The sequence below is a fragment of the Haplochromis burtoni genome, unplaced genomic scaffold, assembly GCF_018398535.1.
Source record: "Haplochromis burtoni strain Fernald_Lab_line unplaced genomic scaffold, NCSU_Asbu1 Contig_91, whole genome shotgun sequence".
NCBI classification, from domain to species: Eukaryota; Metazoa; Chordata; class Actinopteri; order Cichliformes; family Cichlidae; genus Haplochromis; species Haplochromis burtoni.
Genome location: NW_024582452.1, coordinates 1088927 through 1109831, shown reverse-complemented (window position 1 = coordinate 1109831; position 20905 = coordinate 1088927). Strand labels below are relative to the sequence as shown.

At 39.2% G+C, this 20905-nt stretch overlaps 1 protein-coding gene across 2 annotated transcripts in view; it reads left to right on the top strand.

Annotated features, from left to right (window-relative positions):
- The window catches only part of LOC102301226 (acid-sensing ion channel 1), a 62380-nt gene that overhangs the window by 1192 nt on the left and 40283 nt on the right, over positions 1 to 20905 (top strand). For both annotated transcript variants that reach the window (XM_042222682.1, XM_005926189.3), the window contains exon 2: positions 5825 to 6020. In XM_042222682.1, coding sequence (XP_042078616.1) covers positions 5825 to 6020 — 196 coding nt within the window. The remainder of the gene's footprint in view (positions 1 to 5824; positions 6021 to 20905) is intronic.

Here is a 20905-nt window from a genome sequence, read left to right as displayed (position 1 = left end):
AACTCCGCCTCCGCTACAGGAGAATTACTGCATTTAATATTGCCCTTTTAGCTGGGCATTTAAAACGCCCCATATTTTACACAGGTGCAGTGGTTAGCACCGATGCCTCATAAAAAGAAATTCCTGGGTTCGAACTCCGGAAGGGTGGAGTTTGGGTACTTTGACTTCCTCCCACACAAACGGGTACAAATGTGCAAAAACATGCACGCTAGGTTAATTGTGTGAATATGAGCTGTGCTGCCTAGTGGCCCGTCCAGGGTGTATCTCACTATGACACTATGCCCTATGACAGCTGGGATAGGCACCAACCACCCACCAGGCGTACCTGCTTTTCACCCTATGATAGTTAGTAAAGTAATTCACACTTTCAAAGTTTAGATAAAACATTTAATGTTTTCATCAAACGTTGTTCCAGATTAATTAGCAAATTGTCTTTTAATATTCTGTTTTTTGTCCATTTAGACATATTTTTAGAATAAATCATACATACTTCTAGGTGATATTTTCAATACAGGAATGTAACAGAGTGGTTGTATTTTGCAGCATTGTTACTGAAAACTGGCAGAAGTCTAAGAAAGAAGGAAAAATGAATTCCCTCCCACCTGATGAGCATGGCATATGCACTAAAATAGGTTTACACTGACTTTTGGCTTCACTTGGGATTCCAAACCTGCTTTCCTGTGGAAAGAACTCTACTTAACCCACTATGCCACTATGTCTTACCACTTTCTACTACTCTATGACCTCTGTGGTCAAATTCTTGCATTACAGGCTAGAGAAGGTGCAGTAGTCTAGTTACTTCTTAGATCACCTAAACTACAATGTGCTGAAAGGTTAATCTGGATTTTCTTTTAAAGTCCAGTGGCCCCACCTTCAAAGCATACCCCAGTTTTAAGCATAGGATTGAGTTCTTCATCCCCCACTGGCAGTTTGCACTCCTTTATCCAGCAAGCCCTAATAGTTCATACCTTGTTGAGTGATTCAGGGCTTGGAGAGAGCATGCTTGGCAGGCTTGAATTAACTAAGGCGTACTAATCAGAAAACTCCAGCCGCCTTGTTGGTGCAGCTGAAGGCTCTGGGTAATGGAGCTGGAAGCAGCGTCGTACTGTACAGCATGCACAGGAGGAAAAGATGTGGAAAGTCTGCTTCCTTTGATTGCAAGTGAAATGGCAGACGCTGTGGGTATTTTTTTTTTTTTTTTTATTTTTTGTCGTTCACATACTTCCATCCTTCACGTCAGTGAAACCTCACCAAAAATTCTCCTCCTGCACATTAAATCTACTCAGTAGATTTTAAATGTTATATTACGTGGAGGTGTTCAGAATGAATGCTGATTATGATCACGCACAGGGCTGTTGAAGAGGCAGGCAAAAACAAGAGGCTGCGTTAATCCTTGCTTAAGACGCTGTTTGATTGCTTTCCCTGTGGTGTTGTAATATTTTTTTTTCTTCCAAATGTCAACAGAGGTAGCAATAATGCAACAATTAGCAAGATTTTGACATTCACTACAATCAGGGCTTGAGAGCATTTCAGGAGAGTTTGGACCATTGTTTCACCCGAGTCATCAAAAACACGAAAGTGTCCTCAGATTATGCCAGGCTTGAACATGTTGTCTGTTAAAGAGATCAAGGAGAAGACTCAGCATCTGGTGGGTTTACTTTAACATGGAGATGGAGACAATTTCTATTCTAAATCTTTAACAGAAATTGAAGTTGAAGAGTAAAATTAGCTTTGTTTTCCTGTGAGGCTGGTGTGGCTGATAATCAACACTTGCCATCTGGATTTTTCTACATCAATTCATCTCCTAATCCCTTTGAATTTTTTGTCAAAGTTGGCCACCAAATCAGAAAGGGGTTGAATTTCCTTCTAAGTTTCTTTCTTTGTGTACTTATCTCAACTCTTACACTCTGAAGTAGGTTTAGTGCTCATTATCCTGCCTCCCTTGGCAAGGTAGAGAGGCGATGCAACAACACACTTAGCTGTTATACCCCAGCCAGAAATGAAAGTGCTCGTGGCATGAAATCCATTTAAGATCATTCTCCACCTACTTCCCATGTTTGGAGTCACTGGTCTGGGAAATGTCTTGTGGCATGATATTTAAGCTGTGCACATACTGAAGTGTCAGTCTCTGCTGATCCTGTCGGCTTGTACTTCTGGGATTTTATCTCATAAGTGCCTTCTTGGCAGGTCTGTCCACAGTACAAACAGCAGGGAGTCAATGCCTCTCCTCAATTAAGTTCACTTTCAATCAAACAAAAGCGCTCCCTGCCCCATCCTAATAAGGTTAGGCTCTTCTTAATGTCTAAAATCTATGAACTGATTTTTAAACCAGAATGAGGCTAGTTGTTATTGATCTGTTGTTTTGATGATTTCACTTAGTTGGATGCCCTTTTGCCTTCCGCAAAATGAAAAGAAAAGCATTTACTGCACCCTGTTTTTATAAGAAATTTTAATAGCTTGGCATAATTGCACATTACCGACTCCATTCTTAAAGTAAGCAGCCACTGGATCTCATTCTTATTCATGTTGCACATAAAACACATGGTGTGTATTAATTGTATTTGCCACAATAAAAGACCATATTCACAGTACATTCATATGAGAAATTTCTAAAAAATCCTTTCATTTGAAGCAGCATTTGAGGTGGGGTGAGATGGGGGGCTGGAGCAGTCTGCTCTTTGGTGAGTCCATTAAAATGGTGACATTTTTAATAATAGCTCAGTGGGAGATCACAGCAAGGCTGGAGAGCGGCTGCATTTACAGCTATTCTGCTCACTTTTAATACAAGGCAGCGTGGTCAGATTTTTGTGAGCTCCATTAAATGAAAGTAAATTTCCCAGTGCTACCGATAATGCTGCATATGATGTGGGTTGTCTGGCTCCCCACTACGTTACACATAGGCCTTTATAGTTAAGAGTCTGTCAGGAGAAACAGACGAAACCAACAGAAATGTAACTGAAAGCCAAGCTATCAGTGAGGCAGAGCTATGTTAAACATCATACATGATATTACAGATGAGAAACGCATTAATATGGGTATTAAATGCTAAAACACAGACCTAATTAGGCTTTTTGATTTTTTTTTTTCTGTTTAATATACTATCTTCTGCTTTTAATGTTCCCAGTGTCTCCTGTTTCCCTGTCTTTGCCTCTCTCTTTCTTGTTTCTATGCTCGTACCTTAGTTTAACATTTATCATTTATTTATTTATGCCTGCATCTTCGCTTTCTGCCTGATTGTTTCAGCCTGTGTCTTGCCTTCTGCTGTCTGATTTCCTTCCCCTGTGACTGTCTGTCCTGCTTTGATTGTTTCCTCATGTGCGTACTTGGTTAAGCAGCTTTTTGTGCATATGTAGTCTTATTTTTACCTTTGTTCATTGTCAGATTGTTTGCTACCTGAACCTGTTTTTATGGGAAAAGAGTTAGCTTTTTATTATTTACTGTACTTTTCCTTAGCATCCTGTGAAGGTCCCCACCATTAGCAACTATACAGATATCCATTGTGGCCACTCTAGGGTTGGTTAGTGGATGCTACTTTATTAATATTCCAAGATGGCTACAATAACTATGCAAACTTTTTGATGTTAAGCTTGTTAGCTAGCTGACATTTGCTAACTTAACTAAAATGTGTATTTGATATAATTGAACGAAGCGCACAGACAAAGATTCAGAAGGTAAACGGACAATCTGATAAAAGGACAAAACTATGCACTCACTGGCCACTTCATTAGATACACCCGTTCAATGTTAATCAGCAGATCACATGGCGTCAACTCGTTGCATTTAGGCATGTAGACATAGTCAAAATGACTTGCTAAAGCGGGCAAGAAACGTGAGTTAAAAGTTCAAAAGTGGCGTTGTTGGTGGTGCCACACAAGCTAGTCTGGGTTTTTGAGAAGCTGTGGGGAGGAGGGGGGGGTTCCAACAGAAGCATCTTCAGGTTTTACAGAGAATGGTCCCCTCCCAAAAAAGTATAAAATATCCATTGAATGGGAATGCTTTGGGAGAAAATGAATTCCTAATGCCAGAGATTAGTGGAGACTAGTCAAAATGTTTCCAGCTGTTAGGAAGGCAACAGTAACTCAAATAACCACTATTCAGAAGAGTATCTCTGCGAGTACATTAAGTCAAACCTTGAAAGATATGGGCTACAGTAGCAGCAGATTACACTGGGTGTTACTAATGTCAGATAGAAACGGGAAATGGAGGCGACAGTTCACCTGTGCTCTGTTGTGGTCTGATGAGTCTCGAGTTCTGCTGGAACATTCAGATGGTAGAGTCAGCATGAAAGCATGGCTCCATCCTGCCTTGTACCAGTGGTTCTTGGTGGTGTGCCCCTTAGTGGCAGTTGATCATTGTTCAAATGCTTCAGCCTACAGCCACGGTTGCTGCTGACCATATCCGTTCCACTACAACCACAGTGTACACATCTTCTTGACGGCTGCTTCCAACAGGATAACGCACCAGAACTCAGATCACATCAAATGTTGTTCACAGCCACCAAAATCAAGAGTGTCTTTGGGATGTGGTAGAACGGGTGATTTGCATCATGAATGTGCAGCTAGCAAATCTGCAGCAACTGTGTGATTCCATCTTGTCAACATGGATCAAAATCTCAGAATTTTTCCTGCACCTTGCTGAATCTGTGCCATAATAATTTAAGGCACTTTTTAAGACAAAAGAAGAGTGCACCCTGGTACCAGCAAGGTGTAGCTAATGAATTGGCTGGTGTGTATGTGTGTATGCACACTTAGAGGGCTGATTTCAGAAAGAGACACAATTAAGGTGGGCCAGAGGGCTCAGGAGCAAAAGCATGGAGATACACAGAACGAGACTTCAAAGTAAAACCGGAAATAACAAATAGCTTACACTGATGGGGAAGCACAGAAGGAAGGAGAAAATTCAGCAAAAGGACAGCAAACCAGCACATATAACAGGGACCATGACTGTATATGAGTATGTTCATGAACTGCTAGCTGGAGAATGCTCTCTGGGATGTGGGTGCACATGTTTCTTTGCTAATGTCCATAATCTAAGTAACAAAACTAAGTTTTGTTGATTGATGAAACAAAAATGAGCTTCTGTCAAAATGATAGAAAGAGCACCATGTGAAGCAAAAAGCCATCACGTCTCCCACCATAATGTCTCATCTTTCAAACATGGTGGTAATTCTGTTATGGCTTCCTCTACCAGCTGAACTGTGACCCAGAAATATATTAATGATTCCATTGTTCTGAAAAATTCCCTTTTTTTTTCACCATACCTCTGCCATGGATTTAAAAGATTTAGTTACTTTTACTTCTGAAGGAGACAGTCAGCTTAAAAATTCACATGAAAGTTTAACCAAATGTTCTGACAGGCAACATAATCCAGTCAACATAAGGTTGGTTCAAATTGAAATACCATGCAGCCTGGAACTGTTGCAGTGAAGGGACTACTGGGTTAATGGCCTTGTACAGCTCCTGTCTCAACTTTATAATGCACTGTAATATAAAATAAAGCTTTACACTTTGGTAGTCCTTGTCATCTGAGAGGTGGAAAATGCCACAGAAAAACCATCTTGTACATTTTTATCGTCTGGTTTCTGCATCTTATGATTCATTGTGCAGTATTATTTTTAGGTTGAGGAGAGTAAAGGTTCACTGGTGTAGATGCTCATAAATTTTCTTGGAAGTGTACAAAAGCACCCCTACAAAGTCTATGATAAGGGAGTGATTGTTAACTGCTGGGATGTGCTGCTCAAGCAAGCGGCTGAGTCCTACGAGACATGAAATTTGCAATTGCTGAAACATTTCTATGAACTCTCCTTCTCTATCTGATTTCAAAGGTATGAGATCAGAGACATGCACCTGGTGGAGGAGAGCGTTCTGGAGAGTCTCAAGGTCAAAGCCGACTTCCACAACTTTAAACCGCGACCCTTCAACATGCGGGAATTCTACGACCGTACCGGCCACGATATCAGTGACATGCTGCTCTCCTGCCACTTCCACGGCACCGAGTGCAGAGCAGAGGACTTCAAAGTGGTAAGTCATTGCTCCAGAAGATTTGATCAGAAGCTTATTAAAGGATTACGCTCTAGTCACATTGTTTCTGTAATTGCTAGTTTGCAACAACCGAGCTGTAATTATAGCTGGGAATTTTTCTGAAACCTCTCATATATCTGACAGAATAACTGTCTGCAGAGCCGTGAACAAACATTGATGTTTCATGTCAGTCCAGGCTTTTTTGAAGCTGAAATTTAATTGATAGAGTGCTTTATTAAACAGGCTGTGACAAAACAGAGATAAAAATTACTGTGTTAAACTTTAAAAAAAACAATTTCCTCAGTGCGTTTTGATGGGCATGCCTGCTGACCCAAGTGGTTCCCATACTGAGTCATCAGCAGTTCTGCACACTCATCCATACATGCATATTACAGTATGCAGTGCACTACACTCAGTGTCAACAAATTTCACAACTTTTAATGGTAACTGTGCATGGGATGATCACTCACTTTTGCACTTCTTTATATTTTGTCAGGAAAATGTGAAATGAAACATGTGCAAGCAATTCTAACAAGCTTAGAAGGCTTTCGTTGGTATGAACACCTTTACTTTTCAACACAGCCTGAAGTCTCTTAGGCAAGCTTTCATGTAGTTTGTTTAAGTAGTCTTCAGGAATATTCTCTAGGCTTCTTGAAGGACATTTAAAGCCTTTCTTTGGATGTTGGCTGCCTTTTGTTTTGTTTTCTGTCAAGATGATAATGCTGAGGTCTGAGCTCTGAAGAGGCCAGTCCATCACTGATGGTGTGTGTGTTTGTGCTTTATTTCTATCCAGGTATGCCTTTACTGCATTGGTAGTGTGTTTGGTATTAAAGGTGTAAGTGTTACCTGAAGTGCTGGTATAGCTCAGCAGGGGTCCAGATGTGATTTCACCCTGGGCTGTTTCCTCTCTGTTGTTTCCCACACTCTCTTCCTCCTTTCCTGTCTACTCTACTCTGCTACTGAAAAATAATAAAGGGGGGAAAAAAACACTTAAAATTGGTCGATACATTAAAAAAGAAGAAGAAGGAGAAGCTGTTGCCAATCAGATGTTTTCCAGATTGTATTGCATGGTGGATCAAAATTGGCTGGTACTTTCTTCTGTTCCCAATTCCATCAATTTTGAAAAAAATCCCCAACACTCCTTGCTGAAATGCAACGGCAAACCATAACAGAGCCTCCACCGTGTTTTACAGATAGCTGCAGACACCCACTGTTGTACCTCCCTCCTGAACAACTCCTCCTCCTCTTTGCTATCTTTGGCTTTTTTTTTTCTTTTTTCTTTTTTCTTTTTTTTTTTTGGACAGTCAACTAAACAAATGGGAACAAATTGTGTTTTCTGCAACAGGCTGCAACACTGGCTCATCCCTTGAGTTATGTGCTTTTTTGGGATTTAATGTTTTATACTGTTTTGACAGAGCCCCTATTTTTGTTTCTCCTATATTAAAGTACAGAGGATGCGGTGTCAAGCATTAGCTGTCTTTCTTTTATGGCTCCAGTTGTTATGTTGGCAAATGACCAGACTGATAAAAGTCGCCAACCAGGGACTGAGATCATGACGTGGAGTTGTGTTGGCTGCGCTCGAATCCCAGATGGGAATGAGCAACAGCTGAAGTCAGCACCTCGGATAGTTAATTGCTATGTAGCCAATGAAACTAAATTGAAATTGCAAACCATTAATCATATCTGTACACACAGATACTGAACCAATCAAATGCAACATTGACAGTCAGAACAAACACCTTGTGGTAAATCCAGTGTAAAGCCATCGTTACAGAGATCAACATGAAAATAAAGCTTTTGATAAAATAACCAGCTTTATACTGTAAGATTTAGATCAATTCTAAAATATGTATATTTTAAAGCATATATGTGGCAAAATTTGCCACAGTACGTGTTGTTGTATGGGCATGTACGCCATTTCTTTTAATCCCAAGTGCACGCAGATGTTTAAAACCCCCATTTTCACTTCTGTGAATCTTCCGTGTCTTCTAACAAGTTCTTGTTAAAGTAAATGATCAAACATTGTTTTGAGCTTTTTAGTTATTTCGCTTGAATCCTTTCAGCTTTTTTTAAAAAAAATGTTCGCGTCTACCTTTTAAAATAAAAATGGTTTTTAGTGTTTTTAATTTTATCCTTTAAACAATGAAACGGAGGCATTGTTTGAAAATGTGTTGTATATTTTTACCCCAGGAAGACTAGATGTGCTTTGTGTTTATAGCTAAAGGGGATCCTAATAAATAAAACAAACCAGTAAACAATGTGCACAGATGTCCTTGTGGAGAATGGATGTGAAATAATGCACTGGAGCTGGCAAAATTTGTTTAAGCAGTCCACTGACATTATATATGTCTGCCTGACTGACTGGAAAAGTACGTTTCCCCTGCAGCACAGGAGCAGAGCTGCCCGACTGTAATGTCTCTGCTATAAAACCTTCTGCTGACGCCGGCCCACCCAAACGCTGTAGCCAGAAGTCACTGGCAGCAGACATGGTTTTTAATTTGGAGCTGAACATTGATCATTCGAAACGGCGAGCTCGCTGAGTAGATTGGATTAAGTTCAGTTGTAGTTGTTTTCCTAACAAGATTTCCGTTTACTTTCTGTGAGCATCTCTGTTACTATCTGGCAGATATTATTCACGGGAGCACGAGTCGTCAAAGAGTTTTTACCTTGATCTAACCAGCAGATTTGAGGAAGAACAAGCGTGCATGTGCAGTCCGAAGAGATTAAAGGAGGAATATAATGACATGCATTCATCCACAATGACACCAGAGAGGAGCTCTTAAAGCTGCCGCTTAGTGTAGCAGCTGCACTGGAGTAGCTTTGAAGTGATATTTCTGCTTATGGGCAATTTTGCCATTTTTCCTGCTAAACCAATAAAAGCAAAGCAACTGGGTGCCTTTTTTTGAGTCTCCACATGTAGTTGGAAGCAGCACTACTAGAGTGTCTTTTTTTTAAAAACAGACATGCCTGGTAGCAAGTCGCAGCAGCTCTGATCTATTTTCATCTCCCCGCTTTTCTTTCAACCATCTTCAAATTTAAAAAAAACAAAACCTCTTAGATCTCTGCATGGTCAGAGCAGTCACAGCTCTCCTTGCTTGCATTAGAGTAGTTAGTAGATCTTCTAAAGCAAGCTTCTGGGTTGTTTCTCACTCCAGACTTAAAACAAAAAGAGCCTGTACCTTTAAGATTGTGGCTGCTAAACCTCTGATTTCATATTTCATTTTCCACACCCACACTATTTGTATTGTGCATCAAGTCTAGTTTATTGATATAGCCCAAATGACAAATTGCCTTAATTAAAGGACTTTACATGCAGCATATGACAACCGATATTTTAGCTCCTCACTTTGGTGTCTGTTCCTTTTTTTATTGAGACACTTTGAGTAGTGTCCTTCCTATTTCAATAAATTTTATTGCTTTGGGGTTTTTTTGGGTTTGGTTGTTGTTGTTGTTTTTTTTTTACCTTTTTATAGTGGTGAGATTTAAAGGGACAGGTGTGTTAAGGAAATAAGAAGTCTCTTTGTCATGCTGTGCAATCAAGCTTGGAATTAAATGTGGCTTAATTATACTGTTATTATAAATAGTTGTTCAAAGAGGTCACACTTAAAGGCACACTCACAATAGTCCTTTCACACTTTTCTACAGTAGGGGTCAAATAAATGATTTTATGAATATGTATTGGTTTGTGGTGCAGTGGTGAGTGCTCCCCACTCATAGGTGAGAGGTTCTGGATTTAGATCTGAGGTGTGTGGAGTGTGTGTTATTCTCCCTACACATGTGTGGGTTTGCTCCAGTTTACAGTCCAAAGACCTGTCTGTTAGGTCAACTAGTGACTGTCAATGGGCCGTGGGCGTGCATGATTGTCTCTCTGCGTTAGCTTGCTGATGGTCTGGTGACCTGACCAGTGTGTAGACCAACTCTTGCTCAAAACAGCCTTTTGCAGCCCTTTGCAAGCCTAGCTTGATAAGCAACAAATGGGAAATGGATGTTTAATACTGTCAAAGGAGCTTGCAAAGAAAAGCGTCTGGACTTCTTTAAGTTGCTTGAAGACGTTTCACCTCTCATCCGAGAAGCTTCTTCAGTTCTAAGGTCAACCCCAAAGAGGGACAAAGGGACCCCCTGATGATCCTTTAATCGCCTGAGCCAAGGTGTGAAAACGGGTGTGGGTCCCAATAAGCCAGAGTTTCGGGTGAGTTCATTGTGAAACCTGGCCCCACCAGGTGGGGACTCCCCACCACTTGACCTTAGAACTGAAGACGCTTCTTGGATGAGAGGTGAAACGTCTTCAAGCAACTTAAAGAAGTCCAGACGCTTTTCTTTGCAAGCTCCTTTGACTACGATGACCTGGATGACTGAGAACCTTCACAGACGATATTTAATACTCTTGTAATGAGGAGTCGCATATTTGTAGCTTAATCGCTGCTACTTATGCTAAGACACACAGTTGTATGCTAGATGACGAAAATGTGATTAATGAGGAACTTCAGTGAACATCATTCAATTCATTAAATTGTAGGGCTGAGTTGTTAGTGGGAAATGTTTCTCCTCAATCCAACACAGTAAATTGTGTGAAGAGAGAGAAATTCTCTTTGAATACCTAAAGAGATGAGCTATTTGAGCTTACAGGTGCAGCCTTAAGTTAACTTGCATGAAAAAATCTAAACTATAATATATATATGTGTTCCTAGGGCATTCAAATCAGGACTATGAAATAACAGCTGAGGGGCAGCACACTAATGCAGACAGAGTTTAAAAAAAAAAACATTAAGAGGGTGAAATTACTTAGTTTATTATTTTATTATAATGCCCATTTCCTCTGTATTAGGTCCATCAGTTCAACAACAGTTACATTCTCCACACTGCTGCTGTTCTCCATTTAACATAAATTATATTTTCATATTCTTAGTCCCCTGATTTAAAGCTTCTATTGTTTTTTCACATTAAAAGGAAGCCTGCAAGACTGTTAATATGAAACTTTCCTTGATGGAAACTGGCATTATACCGAATTTAATGAGACAACAATGACTTTATATTAACTGGAGAACTGGAAAAAAATGAAGACTTAAGGTCTTTTTCTCTTTCAAATGAAAACCTGACTTCTACCTCATTATTACTGCAGAGCGCTAATTATTTCTGCACATATACAGAATATTTAAATAGCAATTTACATGCTACACAAATTGTATTAGTATTTTGATGTGCTATATCCTTTCTAAAGCCAGTGCTTCATTTCCTTAATCTTTTATCTCTGTTGTATTTTGTTATTTTAATTAATTCTTTATCTGTTTCCTGGACTCTTTAGACTGTTTCTTTTGCTCTGCATGACAGTAATTTCCTCTCTAAACAGTGATTTCTCTCTCCTTTAAAAATGCTTTGAGGGGGATGTCATTTTGGGCTCTGTATTTTTATTCTTAAGCCCTGACAGAGAAGCTTTGCATGGTTCTCAGTTCAAAATTATCTTTAATGTCAGATCTTGTTCATGGGCATAAGTTTGTGCCGAACATTGGTGTTGTCAAGATCTCTGTCTAAATAAATAAATGAATAAATCTGGGTAAATTCCCAGATGATTAAACATGCAACTATTTTGCTGGTGATGAGTAAAGAAAATCAACAGCCTGTTTATGCAAGATAATTCATAATTTTATTGGGGGGTTATATTGGCTAGGTCTGATTATCGGGGGGCATAACCTCCCTAACCCCCCTGTAAATTACGCCCCTGATCTTTGTACATACCCTCAGTTCATACTCTTTTCTGGCTCCCTTTCCCCTTTTTAAGCAGATGACTGTAACTTTCGTCGTCACAGCAAGATTCAGAGATGATTTTATTAGCTATATTCCCTCCATATGACATTATACAGAGTGACCAGAAAGGGGGGGGGGGGACATTTCATACAGTTGTCTGTAACCTGATGTCATTGATGATAAGGTTTATTTGCTTGCATTATTATGTCAGACTTTGGCAGTATTTAATCTGAACATCTACTGTTGTAATATTGTGTGCAAAGTGCTTATATTAACTATCTAAAATATTTGCTGTCTTGTTTTTATGGCATCTGTCAAAAACTTGTTTCTGTATGCACATTTTTATACTTCTACTATATTTTTATAATTTGAGCCGGCACACAGGACTTCACTGAGAAATCAAAAGTTAATCAAGCACAACATTCAACCACTAAAACATTTTTTTTTTTTTGCTTTTCAATAATGCAAGTAAATAACTAATTTGGCATTTTAATTAAAAATACTAATGTTACTAATGTGCTGAATTATGAATGATTTTGGTAATTACCAGTACTGTTAGGGCATCTATGGCATAAACATTACATTGGGTGCTGGTCTAATAATGTATGAATGGCAAAAAAACAAACAAAAACAAGACAAGAATAAGAAGTTCCCTTTGGCATTAATGTACATATGTGTGTGAAACCTGTTGACTTTTTATAGGTTTAGGTTGAGGCCACCTGGAAACAAATCTTCATATATAGTTATATATAGTCAATATAAATTATTGAAAAAATAAACTTATTTGAATTCTGAGGGTTTTTTTTATTTTATTTTTTTTATTATTATCGGGTCATTATTAAAAAGTCATTTGATCCTTGCCATGTCTTTAACTTAGGTAAATACAATCTTAAATGTCATATGTCATATCATTAATTGTTTAAGAAAAACATAATGCAAAATCCTGTGAAAAACTTAAGAATAACCTCACTGCTTCCATAGGAATTAAGGGGATAAGTAACGCCTAAGTGCTGCTAATCAAATGCATTGGATTAATCGATCACCTCTATAAAAGAAGACGTTTTGATGGTCTGGTTCATTCAGCTGTATGTTAACATGATGCCAAGGTGGAATGACATCAGCAGCGCAATTCTGGCTGCCCACTGATCTGGGAGGTCATTTCCAAACAATTTGAAGTCCATCACTCTTGGGTGATTTTTTTTTTTTTTTTTTTTTTTTTTTTTTTTTTTTTCCCAACAAATGGAAAACATTCAGTCTTCCTGGGAGTGGCTGTCCCAGCAAATTCAACTCAAGGTCAGATCAGGTAATGCTTAGGAAAACTGCAAAACAAAAATAAACAGCTACTTCTCAGACATTACAGGCCTCAGTTAGCATTTAAAATTTTAAAGTTCATGTCATTATAATTAGAACAATTTTGGTTTGTTTGGAGGGTTTGCCAAGTAAAAGCTTTTTCTTGGATGGCCACAAAGGACATTCTTTACAAAAAAATCAGTAATTAACTTCAGAACAAGGGTTAAACCTCCTAAAGAGAAAAATGAGCAGATTTCTTTTTTAATTTAAATATTCTGCTGTAAGACACGTTTCCCCACTTTTACCCCCATTTGGTCAAAAAGCAAACAAAGCATATCAGCACATAACATCTGTTCATATAACTGCTGAGCACGATGAGCACGAGGGGTGATGATTTACCTGAACACACTGCAGTCACTGCGTCAATCCAGAGTTAAAAGTGGGGCCATCTGACCAACAAGTAAAGTTTGGTTAAAATTAGGTCATGCGGCAGGATAACGATCCAAAGCACAGCAGCAAATCTACAAAAGAATGGCTGAAAAATAAAAGAATCAAGGTGCTACAATGACCCAGTCAAAGTCCAGACTTCAACCTGACTGAGCTGCTGTGGCGGGACATTAACAGAGCTGTGTATAGATGAAAGCTTGCAAACTTCAATGAACTAAAGCAACATTGTAAAGAGTGGGCCAAACCTCCACAACAGTGATGTGCAAGAGTGATAACGTCATACAAAAAACAATTATTGTAAGTTATTGCTGCTAAAGGTCCTGAATCATGACATTTACTTCTGTATTTTGGCACCATTTATCTACAGTAGTCTTCAAAAGTCTTAAACTTCCCCTCATTTCTTTATCTTTTGCAAGAAAAATGGCAAATGGTTTGAACACTCTTAAATTATGTAACCATACCAGGAAATGCTGCATAAAAGGCCACAACATAAACACAGCACAGTATATGTCATGTGTTGTTGTTGTTCTTAGGTCGAATTTAAATAATTTTAGACTCTGCTAAGGACCAGATGATGATTTTTTTTTATTTTTTATATGATGTCCTGTTAAGTAATAATTTTTACCCCTTGAAAGCCTGCTAGGAGAAACCCTAGAAGCTCTTTTCTGAACTGAGTGATTTCTGTCATATTTCAGACCTGCTTATAGAGCAAAATGACTGGGTGTGCATCAGGAGTTTGTGAGGGTGGTCTCTTGGAAAAACTCTGAAACTATTCTGATGGTCATCAAACTACATCTTCGTTGATATTTACCGAGGTGTCAAAACTCGCTGTTAAAGATGCACGGGAGGTTGTCAAACATTGACTTTATGGGGGAAAGAGTGTGTGCTTCCTGAACTTTTTCTACCATATATGGTGGCTAAAGAAGTTTCTTCACACTGTAATTTCAAAGTGTATTCTGGCTGTTTCAAGGTAGTAATTGTCACACATTACAGGAGGAAAGAAAGAGCTGTAAATAATCATTTTTATGGCTCAGTTCTATCTAGGTGTGTCATTTTCAGGGTCTAGCTGATTTACTGGACGCTTGAAAAGAAACGAGTCACACTTCTTGTTAGTAGAACCTACGCTTGATTTTTTTTTTTTTCGCAAGTAGAAATACTCATTAAAGATGACATTCTGTTAAGATTACATGGTCTGAGATCACCTTTCAACCTACCTTCAAGTTGCACACAGAAACATAACAAGGTTGGTAATGAGTTTTTTCTCTCCACAATAGGACATATTTATTCCACCCAACCAAACAGCCCTTTGAACTGAAAGGTGAAGATTGCAGTTGTGTTGTGGTGCTTTAATGACACAGCCGATGTTGGCCGAGCTGCTTGCCCTTCTCTTTAACCCAAACATTGAATTGAATCATGATTTTCTTTTTCTTTTTTTTTCCTTCGTAGAATTCAAAACTGCCTTCTGGTTGCGAGCACATGCTCCCAAACATTTGATTAGTTCTGCCTCAACAATTCATTTCAGCACTGGAATATGAAATGTGCGCACATGAATCATGTAAATAGTTGTTTCGTGTCACCCCGTTCCTGGCTCTGTAGTTCTGAGTCTAATACACGTTCAGACATCTTATTGACCTTTATGTGTTTTTCTTCTAATTTGTGGGGGATGGATAATTTATGTAGTAGTTAATATCTGCTGCACATGTGCCTAAGACTGTTACTCAGACAGCCCCCACATCCTCTCTACTGTGTCTACTGTGATAGGGCAATTTCTCCACTCTTTGAAGAGCAGAACGCTGCTCAGGAAATTACATCTGGCCAGAACATAGTGGCAGCAGAGAGGTGTTTCCCCTGGAGAGGTTTAAGGCCTTTATTTCTCTCCTCTCCACTTCCTTTTGTTATCTACATCACCGCGTAGCTCCAGAAAACTGGAAAATACACTTCCTTTGAAGACTGTCTTTGATGCATTGCGTTGTTAATCTTTTCATTGTTTCATTGCAACATACTTGATGAATAAGGAAAGAGATATATCCCAACAGACTGTTCTTTGTAAAAAGATCAAACACAGAAAAGAGGCTGATAAACTATTCCAAGCTGTTTGTGACACGAATACAGACTGAAAACTCGACTGAACTGACAGGATCACTTCTCTCTCTCTCTTTTTTTTTTTTTTTTTTTTTAAAGAAATATTTTCATTCCATATAATGTGGAAAACGAAAGAACTATTCTGCACTTGTAAGATACCTCAAGGGTAGATTTTTCCAAATGATGGTGCATGCGGAGAGCTGACAATACGTTATCGTTTTCTGTTGAGTCGTGCCAGCTTATTTCTCCATATTTTTGCAGAAGATATTTCCTCTGCTGTTGAGTTTCAGTGTATTAAAGAGAAGCTCCCAAAAGAGAATTATATGTTTGAAATGTTCTCATAAAAAATCTTAAACGTGTTTGTATTGGCTTGAAAATAAGACTCAGTTTGACAGAAGACTTTTGAGTTTAATTAAAAGTTGATGTCCGAGTCTTTATTCTACCTATCGAAGTGTCAAAGAAAAAGCAAATGCACTTATTTGTTGTTTTGTAAACATTTGCATGAGAAGCTGATGTGCCTTAGCACTACTGCTTACTGTCCTTAGATGGTTCAGGTCTTAGCACATTTTAAATTTGTAATTACATGGAATCTGTTGGTGATGATACATCGATTAAATGTGATAAGCTGTAGAAAATTGTAAATCTGTTGCCATTTACATACTAAATTTCTGTTTAATGGGAATTTTGTAACTTCTTACTTTCAGAATCCAGACAGAACCTCAAAGATTTGGTACAGAAATTAAGAAATTTTATCACAAATAGTAACATAGTTGTTGCAGGATGGTGACTGACCTGCAAAATGGCATATGCACTCAGCAACCTTTCATTTATATAGGAATATAACCAGAATACAACTGGTTGAGGTGATTCCATGATTGCACCACTGGAGTAATTCGGTAAATACGAAAAAATAAAATTATTATTTTATTTTATTTTATTTATTTTACTCTGGTGTGAATGTGGGCCATTCACCGTCTCACCAAATGACTTCAGTTCTATTGATTTACTGTATTATGTTTGTGTGTTGAAAAAGTGGACAGCTGGAGCAACAAAATTTCTCTTAATTAAATGGAAACAAGGCTGTGAGACTCTCCTGTCTGCAAACAAAAATGCACCGATGCAAATTAGTTCCTACCTAGAATCGAGGGCACTAAAAATTTCAACCAATGTGATAAATCCTGGTGTAAGTATGTATGAGGGCCTGGTTTTACCCAACATATTAAGGCTGTAACTAAATCAGCCTTTTGGTATTTTAGAAATTTAGAGTGAGTGAGAGTGTCAGAGCAAACCGCAGAGAAACGTATTCATCCTTTCATCTCCTGTAGAGTTGACTAACTACAGCGCTCTTCTACAGTGTAGACGCTACATTTCATTCCGGATGGTGCAGCTGGGATTTTAAGAAAAACTGGCTAAAGGGAAAACATCGTTCCAATTCTCTGCTCCCTGCACTGGTTTCCTGTAAGATATAGAATTTACTTCAAATTAATACTTATTGTCTATAAGTTACAAAATGGTTTGGCAGTAAATATTTCTCTGACATGTTTAATGAACATAAACATGACAGGTCTTTGTGATCTGCAGGAAGTGGTTAGCTGGGGGTATTCTGAAGCTGAACAGGGTGAAATGGCATTTAGCTGCTATGCTGCACACTGTTTAAAGCAATGATCTGTGACGGTGCTGTTTGAAAAAGAGAGATTGTGTTGGTTAGTGAGCTTTGGAGGTGCTTGATGGCAGATTTTATTTTATTTTTTTTATTTTTTTTGTGCTAAGCTAACAGCCCACTGGCTGTAGCTGTATAAGACAAGTGTCCTTTCAAATGTTCAAAATCCCCAAAATGTCAGACATTTGCCTAAAGACATTTAACTGATTGCAGCTTTAAAGCAAGAAAAGCATAATGGATGACATTTTTCCTGTAATGTCGTGCCAGTATTTATTGCAGCGTTATCGAAAGCACCCAGCGCTCCCCCACTGCTCCTTAACAGTTGAAGAGAATGATCACTGCTAATTGGACTCTGAGGTATTTCTATAGTAGAGAGCAAACTGGGCTTATTTAAGAACCCACTCAGCAGTGAACTCCAGTAAAGGAGAACAGAGTGAGTCTCACTCTGATGAGCGTTTCCCTTGGCCTGATGCTTGGCCCTTTTTTGTTTGTCAAAGTCAGGCTTTGACAGCTCTACCCGGGGAATAGATGTGTGTTTGCAAGCTCCCAGCACACTGCTATCGTGACAGTTGTGTTATAATTTCAGTACTCTGATCGCTGCTGTCATGTCTCAAGAAGGCAACATGCATTTGTAGATTTCGCCGACAAAATGTAAGACAAGCTGTGCCTCGGAGAAGAGAAGCGAGAGCCTGGTGGTATGAGAATAACAGTGTTTTATATATTTCATCGTTTGCAAGCTGCGCAGCTGTAGATGTCATGAGAAAGCCTGTTTAAGAAGAAGTCATATACAAGTCTAAGGTCTGTGCATGCTTTAGTATAGTTGCTATAAATTCTGCATATCCTAATTAAATATCCCAAAGCATTGTGGTTTTAGAGCTGTCACTTCACACATCTGCACAATATGTAAAATAACTTTGGTCAAAACAAATACCTAGAGAACCTAAACCAGTAACTGTTTGGAAGGGCGATGTAAAATAACTGGAATACTTTGGGGGGGGAAAGCTGTTAAATAAAGCCTCTGCGGAGGTTTCAGTTCTGCACTGTTTTCCTCTGTGTATTCATTGGTCTGCAGGGTTGCAGTTGAACACATTTGTTGTGTTTTCACATCTTATTTCTCTTTTGACTGCTGTAAAACCTGTGGTGATGGTCTTAAGCCCCAGGATGAACTCTCCAAAAGCAACCCTCAGGGTGACAATGAGCTCAGATTTCTCTGACAACTGCAGCCGTGCTGGGAGCTGGAAAAGAACCAGACTCTGGAATGGGGGCAGCCAATCTTTCCCTTGGCAGGAATATACTTAGGCTTGCATTTCCTCAGGGTTTGTGGCCCGAAGCGACAGATGTGGAGCACAGCCACCACCCACACCGCCCAGCGGCTTGTGGGTCAGCACAGCTGCTCTCCGCAGCCTGACTCGTGAACCTGCCACATGCTCTGGTGCTGAGTTTGCAAAGTTATGTCATATCTCAGTCACAGTGTTTACCCCCTCCCCCCCTTCACTTCTTAGAGAGTTTCTGCATTCCTCCTTCATCTCAACCCTTCACATTACACTCCATGAGGTTTGATGTGCATTCCTCACATCAAACCTCATGGGCATGACGGTGTTCATTATGTTTTCATGACATGTTCTCGCCTCTTCTTACTATCTCCCTTTGCCTGCCTCACTCTTGTGCCCCTATCCCTTGTTCTCTTTGCTCCCATGACATTCCCCTTTGACTCCTCAATCTCTCTAGTGGTGAATTGGATTAAAAAACAACAACAAAAAAAATCATCTGAACACACTTACTGAGGATTAAATTAATATTTGCAGCACATTGCTGAACGAGGGCTATTTAGTGCTGACCAGGTCCAAAGAGTGATTGAGGCCCAGCGTAACCACATTATCCAGATCGGCAGGTAAATGCTCAGGGCTCATAATGGGGAGTAATCCTGTACACAAAAGCCATCTGTCAGCAGTGAAAGTGCCCAACACAGCAGGAGAGCTCAAGTACAGCTTTATTACACACTTTAAAACGCAAATTTAATAAACATTCATCTTCCATGCATCCCTGCAGATTACCTTCATATATGACAAGGCATACAGCTTAAAGCCGAGTGTCATCCTGCTTGCATCACTTAAATTATAATGTTGGATCTCAAATATGGTGAAAAACTCATTAGTCTTTCCCCCCCAAAAGAATACTTTTGTGTGAATATTAGGACCTAACACATGGATAACAGCTGGTGGTACTAATTCACCAGTTGGCTGCACCACTGCTGTAAAATTTTGGCAACATGAGATATAATTATGAGCTCCAGTCAGACCTCAAACAGGGGAAAAACTAATGGAAATCTTGCATTTACGTTTTAATTTTGTTCCACTTTTGAGATTTTGTTCCACCCAGTGCTGCAATCTGATGTTTTAGTATCCCACAGTTGTCTCTCTAAGGCAGGTGACATTTAAGCCATTTCCACTGTACTCTCTATTTTGTTTTTGTTTCCTGCAGTAGTCTTTTTTTTTTCTGCCCATTTCTATCTAATAATTCATTTCTTTTCTTTTCTTTTTTTTTTTTTTCCTGCAGAAAAATCTTTTTTTGTTTCATGCCATCTGAGAATCAATCCTCCCGAAACAAGTTGAGGCTGGTGTTTTTGTAGGACAAGTAAGGAGGGAGTGTGAAGGAAGTACAGGTAAAATGAGATGTAAGAATAGAAGGAGGCGTGCAGTTTGGTGACAAGGGAATGAGCATAACAAATGAGTTTTTGCTGCACAGAAAAATGTATAATCGGGGATCACGAGCTTTAGATATCCCAGTCATTCTTTACGATGTCTTGCTTTAACTGTAACAGTGCAATTAAGGATCAGTAATCTTACATTTTTATTTTAAAACCATATCTTTTTCCTGTGTTGTTATAGTGAAAGGTTGACACGTCTCAACGACTCCGGCTTGTTTCGAGATGGATCAGTAATGCTGCCTAAGCACGCTCTATTTATCTGAGACTGAGAGGGGGAAATGCTTTTTATGAAGACATTTTGGACTGAGGAAGAAGGCAGTAAAGAAAAGAAGAAGGGGGGGAAAAAAAGTGCACAGTGGGGCTGAAAATAGCCCAGGTTGGCGGCTACCCTGCTCTGCACATGGTTTATTTATCCTGTGGGTTAGTGCAGGTGACTTAAGGGCCAAGCTGTGTGTGGGCAGGAGGCAAGCTGGCAAAGGGCTAGCAGTGACTCAAGCTGCTGGATGGAGTTTAGGAGGAGGAGACTGAGAAGGAACGGCAGAGTTCGGGTTGCTCTCTCGACTGACCCCATATTACGCTAATTGTCTCTCCAGTGGCTTCTTTTAGATGTGACAGACCGGCTTGGTAGCCAAGCTTAAAAAGTATATGTATTTAGTTACTTAAGTATCACTCTTCTTTTTCAGTCATAGTTCTTCCCAGAAATGAATATTTCTGACAGTTACTTTCAGTTAAGGAGAAACTTGAAATTGAAAGCAAAGTTGTTGCATGTCAAACCAGTTGTTCTAAAAAGGGGGTTTTGGGTTGTGACACCTACAAAAATGTAGCGTCTAGTTGGGGATGCTTGTCACATTTCATATGTTCCCGAGTAGTTCCACCAAAGAGACATCTTCCCTCTAAACATCTCACCTCAAATTCTGTTATTTAGAAGAGAGGGAGGTTTTGTTTCACTAAAAGCTT